Source organism: Eimeria acervulina, genomic scaffold (assembly GCF_000499425.1).
Source record: "Eimeria acervulina Houghton genomic scaffold, Eah_scaff334, whole genome shotgun sequence".
Lineage (NCBI taxonomy): Eukaryota > Apicomplexa > Conoidasida > Eucoccidiorida > Eimeriidae > Eimeria > Eimeria acervulina.
The window spans coordinates 1-12,500 of NW_013549874.1; the positions used below are offsets into that span (position 1 = coordinate 1).

General features: G+C 51.7%; 4 protein-coding genes across 4 annotated transcripts in view; 2 read left to right on the forward strand and 2 right to left on the reverse strand.

Moving 5' to 3' along the window:
- On the forward strand, positions 1-288 carry EAH_00033450 (hypothetical protein, conserved; the record flags this gene model as incomplete). Its single annotated transcript, XM_013395881.1, has 1 exon — positions 1-288. One exon carries the CDS (start codon positions 1-3, stop codon positions 286-288), a length of 288 nt encoding a protein of 95 aa, XP_013251335.1.
- A 1,123-nt stretch (positions 289-1,411) lies between these two features.
- EAH_00033460 (Protein kinase, related) lies at positions 1,412-7,137 on the reverse strand (the record flags this gene model as incomplete). Its single annotated transcript, XM_013395882.1, has 11 exons — positions 1,412-1,510; positions 2,192-2,437; positions 2,978-3,325; positions 3,649-3,989; positions 4,219-4,315; positions 4,541-4,789; positions 5,107-5,486; positions 5,614-5,785; positions 5,912-6,044; positions 6,188-6,938; positions 7,068-7,137. The coding sequence occupies 11 exons, from the start codon at positions 7,135-7,137 to the stop codon at positions 1,412-1,414; spliced, it is 2,886 nt and encodes a 961-aa protein (XP_013251336.1).
- A 1,258-nt stretch (positions 7,138-8,395) lies between these two features.
- On the forward strand, positions 8,396-9,187 carry EAH_00033470 (hypothetical protein, conserved; the record flags this gene model as incomplete). The annotated part of the gene is made up of 1 exon (XM_013395883.1): positions 8,396-9,187. One exon carries the CDS (start codon positions 8,396-8,398, stop codon positions 9,185-9,187), a length of 792 nt encoding a protein of 263 aa, XP_013251337.1.
- Positions 9,188-10,348: 1,161 nt separating this feature from the next.
- The window catches only part of EAH_00033480 (gamma-adaptin, putative), a gene marked incomplete at both ends in the record, with an annotated part of 5,663 nt that continues 3,511 nt past the window's right edge, over positions 10,349-12,500 (reverse strand). The window contains 3 exons of the mRNA XM_013395884.1: positions 10,349-11,388; positions 11,757-12,075; positions 12,486-12,500. The exon at positions 12,486-12,500 is cut by the window's right edge and continues 342 nt beyond it. Coding sequence (XP_013251338.1) covers positions 10,349-11,388; positions 11,757-12,075; positions 12,486-12,500 — 1,374 coding nt within the window. The remainder of the gene's footprint in view (positions 11,389-11,756; positions 12,076-12,485) is intronic.

Consider the following 12,500-nt stretch of genomic DNA (forward strand, 5'->3'; position numbering starts at 1 on the left):
CTGCCCCTCCAGCATACGCAGCCGCTCTACGGCTCGGGGAGGCCGCACGACCTGCAGCACCAGCAGCACCTGCAGCAGCCGCTGCTGCAGCAGCAGCCGCTGCAGCAGCAGCACCCAGTCTACGGGCAGCCAATGCACCCGCCTCCCATCGACATGCATCAGCAGCAGCTACAGCCGCTGCAGCTACAGCAGCAGCAGCAGCAGGTGCTGCAGCAGCAGCAGCAGCCGCCTGCTCCTGCTGCTCCTCCAAAGTTCCGCATACGGCTTCCCATGCAGCCCTCGCAATAGCTATCGTTAGCGTCAGTGCAGCATTAGCTGCTGCTGCTGCTTCTGTTGCAGCATTACCTGTTGCTGCATTTGCTGCTGCTACTACTGCAGCTTTAGCTGCTGCTTCTGCTGCCGCTTCTGCTGCAGCAGCAGCTGTATTAGCAGCATGCGCGGGTGCTGCAGCGAGGAAGAAGAATAGAAGCGTGAAGATAATTTATTTGGTGTTTTTAGGGTTTTTCCTTCCTTGTTTGTTTTCTTACGCATTGGCGACTGCTGCAGACGCACAGTTTAATACTTTTATATGTATACGAATAATAATAATAATATTATATTATTATTATAAGGATGATATTATCATTATTCTCTGCAGCAATTTATTAATATAATAGTAATAATAACAATAATAATATCTAATAAAATAATAGAAGTAATATTAATATTATAAAATATAATAATAACGGTAGGCCTTTATATGCTTATATGATGGCTTACAAAACGCAATAAATGAATACTACTGAAACCCCTCTAAACCCTAAACCCTAATCCTCTAAACCATAAACCCTAATTCTCTAAATTCCAGCCCCAAACCCTAAACACTAATTTTTAAAACCCTAAATTTCCTAAACCCTAGCCTCTAAACCCTAATTCTCTAAACCCTAGTAAACCTAAACCGTAAACCCTAAACCCTAAACACTTTCTCTAAATATCAATGGCAGCAAAGAGCCAAACAGGCAACAGCCTCATGTAACTTCCAAACAGCTGCTCCCCGCTGCGGAGGGTCCGATGCAGTTAGTTAGCTAGCTGGCTAGTTAACTAGCTGCATCGGCTAGCTAGCCAGCTAGCTAGCTAGACAGCCGGCTAGCTAGACAGCTAGCTAGATTGACAACTAGCTAGCTAGTTAAGTAGACAGCTAGCTAGCTAGCCAGCTAGTTAAGTAGACAACTAGCTAGCTATGCAGCTAGCTAGCTAGTTAAGGGCTAGCTAGGTAGCTCGACAGCTAGCTAGCTAGCTAAGGGTGGTTTGCGCTGCTAGGGTTTGTGAATCCTTCCCTTCTCTTTCTCACTCCCGCTGAACGTTCAGGCGAGTGCTTTGGAAGGACGACTTGAGATTTAGGGTTTGGGGGTTAGGGTTTGGGGGTTAGGGTTTAGGGTTTGGGGTGTATAGGCTCGTCTACAGCCCCCGCTGCAGCAGCAGAAACCGAAAACCAGGGATGCCGCAGCGCCGCTTCTGCCGATAGACGCTCCTGCAGAAAAACCCTAAGCCCTAAACCCTAAACCCTAAAAAACCTAAACCCTAAACCCTAAACCCTAAACCCTAAACCCTAAACCTCCCGCCCTGGTGAGCCAAAGCTGCGCCCAAGCCCTCCAGTAGTGTCCTACATCCCAAACCCTAAACCCAAAACCCTTAAGACCCTAAAAACCTAAGCCCTAAACCCCAAACCCTAAACCCTAAACCCTAAGCCCTAAGGACCTGAGGATCGAAGGCCAGCAGCTTTCTAAGAAGGTCACGAGCCAACGGATTTGGCACCCCAACGCCCGCAGGGTCTCGACTTCTTAATAGCTCCGCGAACTGCAGCAGCAACAGCAGCAGCAGCAACAGCAGCAGGAACATGACGAACACAAGCATAAGGGCAAAACGTAGCAGTAGCGTCTGCAGCAGCAGCACTGTGGGCTATAAATGCAGCAGCAGCAGCAGTAGCAGCAGCAAAAGCAAGAGGCAGCAAGCCACACGAATAGCAGCAGGCAGCAGCATCATGCTACACCTGCCGCCGCATTAACAGCAGCAGCAGCACCACCACCAGAAGCCGCAGCAGCAGCACCACCACCACCACCAGAAGCCGCAGCAGCAAGCAGAAGCAGCAGCAGCACCACCACCACCAGAAGCAGCAGCAGCAGCAGCAGCAGCAGCAATAGCAAAGATTTACAACAGAGTCGTCGCATTCCTGGTGGTTTTGTCTTGCTGGCTGCGTCCCCCACATATTGTTGAACTCCTTTTCAGGCTCCTCCTCAAAGGCCTCCAAGAGGCCTCGCTGCAGCAGCAGCAGCTGCTGCTGCTGCTGTTGCTGCTGCAGCGCGTGCTGCTGTGGTCGCACAACCACCTCACCGCCACCCCCGGTACCCAGCAGCCGCGACAGCAGCATGAAGAATTTATTGCTGCCAGCAGCGGACTCCTAAGGGAAGCACAAGCAACAGCAACAGAAGCAGCAGCAACAGCAGCAGCAGCAGCAACAGCAGCAGCAGCAACAACAACACCCCCACTATGTGTTATTTGCCTTTAACTCCGGGCCAAACATCGCACTCCCCTTCCCTTTCACAACTCTACATAATATATATATATATATATATATAATATATATCCGTATATACATGTAGTATATATGTACCTATATACTATATATATCTTTTTATATGAATATATGCATAAAGCATATATATATATATATATATACACGCAAGCGTACATAATTGCTGTTACAGATGTATATTCTGCATCTTTATGTGCATAAATATAAATGTATATCATGCAACTAACTGTAAAGATATATAATAATAATAATAATTATTATTATTATATGTATGGTCTATATATATACACTGTGAAGGCACGATATATATTTACTCATATATACATCTATGCACATAGATATATATATATATATACATATATATACATATTTATTTATTTATATATTTAGGCGGCTGCTGCTGACGTCATGAAGAGTCTTTCTCTCCAGCTCCACCCCCGTTGCGTTTGCTGCGAGGAGCTCTTTGTGCTGCTGCTGCTGCTGCTGTTGCTGCTGCTGCTGCTGCCTGTCTCTGTTAGGGGCGAACCAGCTGACGTAGAATCGCTCAGCAGCAGCAACGATAGCAGACCGAAAAGACGAGAATAAAGAATTGGGTGCAGCAGAAGCAGCAGCAGCAGCAGCAACAGCAGTGGGAACTGCAGCAGCAGGCACTCTGTCTGAGGGCCAAGGCAGCAAACACAAATCCTTCAGCGCCAGCAGCAGTAGATGCTGCTGCCGCACAGCAGCAGGCTGCCCGTGATACGAACGATACAGCTGCAGCAGCCGCACACAACGCAGCAGCAGCACCAACAGAAGCACACACTCTCAACGCGCTGCTGCAGCACTTTCATGCAAACAACTAAGGCAGCAGCAGCAAAGCCAGCACCTGCAAACGGCCAGAATGCGGACGACAGCAGCACCAGCAGCAGCAGCAACAGCAACGGCAGCAGCAGCAGCAACAGCACCAGCAAAACACCTGCAGCAGCAACTCGGCTCAACACAAAGGACCCTGTGGAGCACCACGAGCCACAAGGCCTCCAGAACAAGCAGCAGCAGCAGCAGCAACAGCAGCAGCAGCAGCAGCAGCAGGCCCTTACTCTGGCTGTCCGCCTGCCGTCTAGCGGTTCGAGAGGCGACGGACTTCCAATCGCCAACTTCAAAAATATTAACCCCACACCCCACATGTCGTAAGAAGGAGGCCGATGCAAAGAACCCTTGCTGCTGCTGCTGCCGCTGCTGTCACCGCTCCCGCTGCGCTTGCTGTCAGCGCAGTCTTCAGAGCATTGCTGCCCCTGCTGTTGTTGTTGTTGCTGCTGCTGCTGCTGCTTTGCCTCCAGCTCCGCCTGCGCTGCAGCCTCAGCCCAAACCTCCGGGGGCTGATAGCCCTCAGACTCCTCAAGCACAGACAAGATTTCCTCCCCCCACAGCTCCTTTAGCGCTGCAGCAGCAGCGGCAGCAGCAACAGCAGCAGCAGCAGCAGCAATAACAAGAGCAGCAGCAGGAGATTAAGAGTGGAAGCTGAGCGCAGTGCATCACGCGTTGTGTATCGGCGTTGCATTTTTCGGTGTATACCGTCAACAGCAGCTAACATACCACATGCCTGCATGCAGCAGCAGCAGCGGCAGCAGCAGCAGCAGCAGCACGCGCTCTGCTGCTTCATAGCTCACCAGCAGCTACAGGAGAATCCTCATTGTTGCTGGCAGCACTACCCCAGTCGACAAGCCGCACTGACACCGGAAGAGAAGCTTGCACAAGCACATTCTCCTAAACAGCAGCAGCAGAAGCAAAGACACAGCAGCAGCAGCAGCAGCAGCAGAAAGATATTGTGCACGGGCAATACGGGCAAGGGGAGTCCTCTCGGAGTTGTGCTGCTACGCCCCCAAGTGGTTTTACTTGTTTCTATTTCTTCTCTTCTATTTCTTTATCAGCTGTCTGTGCTGCTGCTGCTGCTGCTGCTGCTGCTGCTGCGCCCCACAGTTGCAGCCTTACAAGCTTCACGTCTCTGTGCGTAATGTTGAGAGCATGCGCCGCTTTCAGCGCCTGCAGCAGCTGCTGCAGCACGGAACGAATAAACAGCAGCAATTCGCTTGGGTTCTGCTGCAGCTGCAGCAGAAGAGGCAGGAACGGCGCATCGGTTCCTGCTGCTGCTGCTGCTGCAGCAGCAGCAGCAAACTGCCGCACACGGCGAGGCGGCGGGTGATGACGTGCAGACGCCTTCAAGTACCACCACAATGCGTTCTGCAGCAGCAGCAGCAACAGAAACAGCAGAAGCAGCAGCAGCAGCAGCAAGTACGGCACTGAGGCGGTTGAATGTGTAGCAGGGGAAAAAATCGAAGAAGCAGCAGAAGCATCGTTTAGGTGTACTACTGCTGCTGCCGCCACTGTTGGTGCTGCTGTTGCTACTGTTGCTGTTCCTGCTGCTGTTGCTGCAGCTGCTGTTGCTGTTGGTGCTGCTACTGCTGCTATTGCTACTGTTGCTGTTGCTACTGCTGTTGCTCCTACTGCTGTTGGTGCTGCTGCTGCTGCTGTTGCTGCTGCTGCTGCTGGTTGCTTACTGGTGTCAGCATGCCGCTGCCAGCAGTATCTGCAGCAAAGAAGAGAGGGGTGAGAGAGATTCCTTCATTTGCAAACACAAGCCAGCGGCTGCAGCAGCTCTCTCTTGCGCTTTCAGCTGCTGTCTTGAGGTCTTCTAGCTTCATCTCCGGCAAGAAAGCTGCAGCTGCTGCTGCAGCTGCTGCTACTTCAGCCTCAGCAGCAGCAGCAGCTGCTGCTGCGCTTGCTGTTGCTGCTGCGCTCCCTCCTGCTGCTCCTGATGCTGCTGCCCCGTCTAATGGTAACAAAGCAGCAGCAGAGCCAACGCCTGAAGAAGCGGAGGAGACTGCTGGAAGAACTTCAACAAACCGCGACACGTGAGGGGCCCCTCGCAGCAGCAGACCTGCAGCAGCAGCAGCAGCATATCCAGATGCACATCCACAGCAGCAGCAGCAGCAGCAGCAGCAAGCCAGCAGCAGCAACGGCAACGGAGATGGCTATAGAAACAGACCCACCAAAAAACACCTCACGGGCGAAACCTCGCCGAACCCTCGCTGCCTCCTCCTGCAGCAGCAGCAGCTGCTGCTGCTGCTCCTGCTGATGTTCTCCACTTCGCTGTGCTGAAAAGGCGTCGCAGCGCATGCGTTTCAAGACCGCGTCTTCAAATGGAGCTTCGCTGTCGAGAGACACCGCACGCCACACCTGCACATACAAGCAGCAGCAGCAGCAGCAGCAGCAGCAGCTTTACGAAAGCCAGCAGCAGCAGCTGGTGCTGCTGCAAGTGGAGGGCTAGGAACCCTTTTGCAGCTGCTGCGGAGGGCCCCCCACCTCTCCATAGGCGCCACCACCTAATCGTCCGAAGAGGCGATAACGGGACCCGTTGCTGCTGCTACTGCTGCTGCTGCTAAGTGGGGGCGGCAGTGAGGGGCGGCCCAGCCAGAAAGGGAAGGCCCTCAGGATTCTGCAGCAACAAAACAAAGCGACAAACCACCTTCTTTTTGATGTTTGTTTAGCAGTAGCTGAGATGCCCCGCAAACTCGTATATCTGCTGCTGCTGCTACTGCTGTTGCTGTTGTTGTTGCTGCTGCTGCTGCTGCTTCTTACATCAAGGGATCCACGCAGAAGCCTTCTGCCCCCGAGCGCAGCTGCCTCGACAGAACGACGTCGGAGCGTACAGACACCACAGCTGCAGCAAGTGCTGCTCCTGTTGGTGTAGCTGCTGCTGCTGTTGCTGAACCAGGCAGCAGCAGCCGCTGGTGAAGCCCCCATCCAGGCAGCAAACGCGAAGCATCTGCTGCTGGCGGGACAGCGGTCTGTGACTGGTAGCTGCCGCTCTCCTCGTAGCAGCTGCTGCTGGCAGCAGCAGTAGAATCAGCATCAGCAGCAGCAACAGGAGCAGCAGCATCGATAGCAGCAGCCCCTGGGTATATCTGCAGAAGCCCTGAGGGTCTTTCTTTATATTCGTCAGCGGCCTCAAGGGCCCACAGGGGGGGGTGTAGCAACTCAAGCAGCAGATATTTGCCGTCTATAAGAGAGCCCCTGTCTATAACCCTTTCTTCCTTCTTCTCTTGGTAATGATCTCGTACGCTGTTGATATCTTCTGCTGTCTGTACACCTCCGTCAGTCTCAGCCGCTGGAGGTGCCGAGTGCTGCAGAGCCTTCCATGGAGCAGAATCCCCAAAGGCTGCCTCACTGGTGGTGCTGCTGGTGCTGTTGCTGCTGTTGCTGCTCTTGATGCTGTTGCTGCCTCGGGCAACGGATGCAGCCGCAAGACGCTCAACGGAACCATCTGGGACTCCGCAGCTGCTGCAGCTGCTGCTGCATGCGGCGCTTACAAGCAGGAGGAAGAAGCTCACTGTGCAGCAGCGAAGGAGGGAGGCAGCAGCCGCAGCAGCAGCAGCAGCAGCAGCGGAAGCAGGAGCAGCAAGCGGCATCTTCAGCAACAGGGGCCCTACGACTTTTCAGATGCGTGCATGCGGGGGACCTGGGTTATGATGCAGAAAAGGCTGCATTGCTGCACTTGAGATGCGTTGTTGCTGCTGTGCGTGCAGCATCCCGCTGCCAGACCCGTAGCAGCAGCAGCGGCTGCAGCAGAGAGGAGCCTCACGACCTTCGGAGTTAGCCTGCCCACAGAAGACAGCTGAGATAAAACTTTTACAAACGCTGCAGAAAAGAGTTCTTCTTAGAGCTGTAGATGATGATGAAGATGCCCTGCAGGCATTCAAGAGGCTGCGAAGAGGGGGTAAAGGGGTTGCCGGTTTCCTATTATATTAATTGTATATCGAAGTATCTAGAGTTTAATACTTTGTTTTTAAAGAAGTATATTTAAATTCAATTAACTTCCCTGCTCCCCAACAAGAAACCCAACGTGAAGGAATCTGTTGCCGCCGCCCGCCTGCCGGTGGGTTGCCCACTGGGGGCCCCAGGTGTCTGTCTGTCGGGCAAGAAGAGAGTGAAAAGCTCCTAAAAAGGAATTTTAATTCGTTTAATAAAACAAATAATGCAAAACTCTGTGCGTTTTATCATTAATGAGGCTCATTTACCTTCCTCTTTGTGCAGCTTTCCCGCTCGGCTGTACTGAATTCACTGTCTGTTAGACCACCGCATCCTCTGTGTGTTAGTGGAAGCCGGCGAGGGAAGAAGGCCCTCAATCTGCAAATCGGGGGCATTTCGTTCATGTTTTACTTTTAAAATGAATAAATAAAGGTGTTTTTATTTATTTTGAAGAGAATTATTCCTTAAACTTTTCTTATTTCGGAGAACTGAGCAACCTGCCCAGCAAAACTCCGCACGACGAAGCGAGCCGGGCTCCATGATATTGAGGAGAGCTTGCCTTCAGATCTTTGATTTTAATTGTGAGTTTAAATTTTTGAATGTTAATTTCTTCTTTTATCCTATTTATTTCCTCAATATTAAACAACAAATGCCTTTATTCGCCTGTTTCCCTCATCGACATCTGCCGGCGTTTCGGAAGTGCCTTTGAGACACTCGAGTCAACTTAAGCGGAATTTCAACCCCTTGTGGCTGCCGATGATCAATTAGAGATATATTCACTGTTTTTTGCTTCTTCTTGCACTTCGAAGGACTCCCTGTCTACACTCTTAGAAGCTCCTTATGCAGCTTCTGGAGCTGCTGCAGCTGCCCCTTATTTATTGTATTGGTGCTTGCTTCGTGGCGTTATGCTTTCATTAGTTTTTTATATTTGTTATATTTCTGTATTAATGCATTGAAAGTTTTACAGTGCACGTACACCTGAGTTGTGTGTGGGTGTTTGACTGTTTTTTCTGCTTCTTCTTTGAGGGTTTCTGCACGATGCGGCCTCGTGGAGTGGTTTGCAGTATGTGCGGTGGGGAATTCTTTGAGCGCTCGTTGCCTATACACCAGAAAACATGCGCTATAAAGCAGCAGCACATCTTTCTGCCCTGTCAGTACTGCGGCAAGGAAGTGCAGAAGCTGCAGCTGGAGCAGCATTTCCGGGTTTGCCCTAAGGCTGCTGCTTACCAGAACCGCAGCAGCAACAACAGCAGCAGCAGCAGCAGCGGGGGTGATGGTGGCGTGGGGGTTGCTGCTGCAGCATTTGACTCCCAGGGGAGGCTTCAGTGTGCCTCTTGCGGCCGATGGTTTGCTGCAGAGAGAGTTGCGAAGCACCAGGATATTTGTTTGCGTATTAAAAACAAAAGAAGGCAGCCCTTTGATTCATATCAACAAAGAAAATTTGATCCTCTTATTCATAGAGTAGACAGAAAGACAAACGCTGCAGACCCATGCGGTGTACAGACACCCCACAACAATCCTTCTCAACCCCCAAACAAAAACCGCGCTCGTAACAGCCCTGCGGCTGCAGGAAGCCCTGCTGCTGCTGCTCGGCATTCTGCTGCTGCTGCTGGCGGGCGTCCTACAGCTACTGCTGCTGCACGCCGTGCTCCTGCTGCTGCTCCTACTGCCGGCCGCCTTGCTGCAGCTGTTGGGCGTGCAGCAGCAGCAGCACCTGCAGCAGCAGCAAGGCCAGCAGCAACAAGGATTGCTAGGGCCTCTGGACCTATCTCTGAGACGAATGCATGCAGCTTAGATAATCCCCTGGCTTACCCCAACTACCCATCATAATAAATTAAATTTCTTTATCTTAATAATGCTGCGCTCACTTAGTCAGAAGCCACCTGCTGCAGCAGCAGCAAGAGCAGCAGCAAAACCACCTCCAGATGTGAGCCGTTTGCTCCCTGCAGCGGTCCGTAGCAACGCAGTAAGTGCTGCTCTTTTGTTTATTTTGTTTGTTTTCCCTCAGTTGTTTGTTTTTCTTTGTCTCCTTACTTTTACTACTTTTTATTTCGTTTGTTGGGGTGTCTACGCACCTCTACTTATTTGTATACTTGTTCATGCAGATAACTCAGGAACTCCTTTCTCCTAAACCCTAAACCCTAAACCCTAATATATCTTCTGAGGCCTGACGGTTCGAGGGGCCATACCACCGCCACTTCTTCGTTGCTACAGCCTCCAGCAAACCCTAAACCCTAAACAGCAACTGAAGGCGCCCACAGGGGCCCTCAAGAACAACTAAGGGCCCCTAAGGACAACTACGGGCCCCTAAAATCAACTAGGGGCCCCTAAGAACAACTAGGGGGCCCCCTTAAGGGGCCCCTAAGAACAAATAGGGGACCCCCTTAAGGGGCCCCTAAGAACGACTGCAGGACTCCTTACAACACCCCAGGGGTCCCTGAGTGCTTTATAGGTCCCCTAGAGCCAACCTAAGGGCCCCTAAAAACAGTTTAAGAGCCCCTAAGACTTCTTAGGGCCCCTTAAGGATATTCTAAAGGGGGCCCTAGGGGCTGCTGAAGTGCCTCTTAGGTTCATTAAGATTATTCAAGGGCCCCAGAGGCCCGTAGCAGCCACAGAGCTCCTTTATAAACCCCAAGAGGTATTTAGGGGCCCCCGAAGGCCCCTATATAACTCTACAGGCTCCTGAAGGAGGCTAGGGGCCCCTAGAGAAGGCCCCTCACCGAGTCTAGGGGCCCCCAAATAGCTCTAAAGGGGCCCCGTAAGAAGCCTGAGGGCCCCTATAGAAGCCTTAGGGCCCCTATAGAAGCTTAGGGGCCCCCATAGAAGCCTACGGGCTACTACAGAAGCCTAAGGGCCCCTATAGAAGATGTCTGAGGGCCCCTGGATGGGTTTAGGGGCCCCTAAAGGAGATGAGGGGCCCCTCGACTGCTTTAAGAGTAGTATGAAGGCGAGTAATAAAGAAGCAAGATTTAATTTGTTTTCTGCAGGGCCTTAAGAGCCCAACATAGATGAAGGGAAAGACGCAACCTTTGTGCTCTTCTGTACAATCTGGCTGTCTTTTATATAGGTAACCCTGCACTTAAGCAGCAGCGGCTTATCCTGCTGGCTTGTTCCTGCTGCTGCTGCTGCTGCTGCTGGGGCAGAGGTTATCCTGAGGCGCTGCCGCACTGGAGGGCCCCCCGGGGTGACTTCTGTTGCAGATGGGGGCTCCAGCTGCAGCTGAAGGTATTTAGGAACAGCAGCTTCGAAGCGAAACTGCTGCAGCGGTGTGCTGCCAGCAGCAGCAGCAGCAGCAAACGTTGCAACCACTTCACACGCCCCTATCCCTGCTGCGCAGCACTCAAGCATTATTACGAGGCCCTCTTCATTTAGAACCTGCACCGCAGCAACACCTCCAGGCCCTACAGTTGCTACTGCTGGTCCATCTGCTGCTCCTCCTGCTGCTCCTCCTGCTGCTCCTGCTGCTGCTGCTGCTGGGGAAGGCGGGCTCATCGCGGTTGAACTCAAAGCAACCGCAAGCGGAGACGAAGAGACGTCTCCCGCTGCTGCTGCACCTACTGTTGCTGCTGGTGCTGCTGCTACTGCTGCTGCTGAAGGGCTAAGCGGGCGGATCGATGACTCCAACAAAGAAGACAGAGGCTCCACTTGGCCTATCATGCCTGTAGGAGAGGTGTTTGCTGCTGTTGCTGCTGGTGCTGCTGGTGCTGCTGGTGCAGGTGCTGCTGCTGCTGACAAAGGGTTTGCGAGGTCTATAAGGCCAGCAAAAGGGTCCGCTGACGCCGTAGGAGCTCCTGCTGCTGCCGTTGCTGCTGGTGCTGCTGCTGCTGCTGCTGGTGCTGCTGCTGCTGCTGCATTGTGGTTACCCGTAGGAGAAGATACGGAGGCCCCCGCCAGTAAATCCGCCAGCAAATCCAAACCTCCGCCACCGTTGCTGCTGCTGCTGCTGCTGCTGGGAGCAGCAGCAGCAGCAGGCTGAGCAGCTGAGGGAGAGGCGGAGAGGCCTAGGAGATCGTCAAGCTCCAACAAATGCGCTGAAAAAACAATAATAAATAAATAAATTAAAAAAATAAATAAATAAATAAAAATAAATAAATAAATAGTACACAGAGATATAAATAAAGACACTAAATAAATAGTACACAGAGATATAAATAAAGACACGAATGCATATATAAATAAAAGCAGAGAAAAATAAAAAACGAATGATAAAAAAAGATAAACTTAAAGACAAACAAATACAAATAAATAAAGAAAGACAAACAAAAATATAATAATAAACAAAAATATAAACAAAGACAAATCAACAGACGAATAAAGACAAAACCAAGAAATAGAGAGTGCAGCAGCAGAAAGACGAACAAATAATAAATATAAAAATATATATAATATAGCAGCATACCCCCTGTGGTGCCGTTTGCAGTTTGCTGCTGCTGCGGAGCTGTAGAGACACCTGAAGAAGATATATCTGCTGCTGCTGCTGATTCAGGCTCTGGAGGGAGGTCTGCGAGGTCAAAGTACACCTCTCCAATGGGCTTCTCTTGCTGCTGCTGCTGCTGCTGCTGCTGCTGCTGCACCGGCATGCGAGCGAAAATAGCTGCTAAGTCCTCAGGCTGCCATTCGTCTGACTGCAGCAGCGCTGCATACTCCGTGCTGCGCTGCTGCACCTCCAGGTTGCTGCTGCTGGTGAAGGGCTGCAGCAGCTGCACCAGCCGGTCCCGCTGCAGCAGCAACAGCAGCAAATCCAACAGCAGCAAATGAAGCAGCAATGATACAAACAGTAGAAAGAGACAGAGAAAGACAAAGAAAAGGAAAAACACAAGAACAGACGGCAACGAAAATGCTGCTGCTGCTGCTGCTGCTGCTGCTGCTGCTACTCCTGCTGCTGCTGCTACTCCTGCTGCTGCTACCCTATTGCTGCTGCTTCTGCTTCTGCTACTGCTGCTTTTACTGCTACTGCTGCCTCTACTACTGCTGGTGCTACTGCTGCGGCTACTGCCACTGCTCCAGCTGCTAGTGCTGCAGCTACCGCTACTGCTGCTACTGCTGTTGCCGCTGCTGCTGCTGCTGCGGCAACTACTGCAGCAGCTTCTGCTGCTGCTTCTGCTGCTGCTGCTGTTGCTGCTGTTACCTGCTCGGGTAGTTT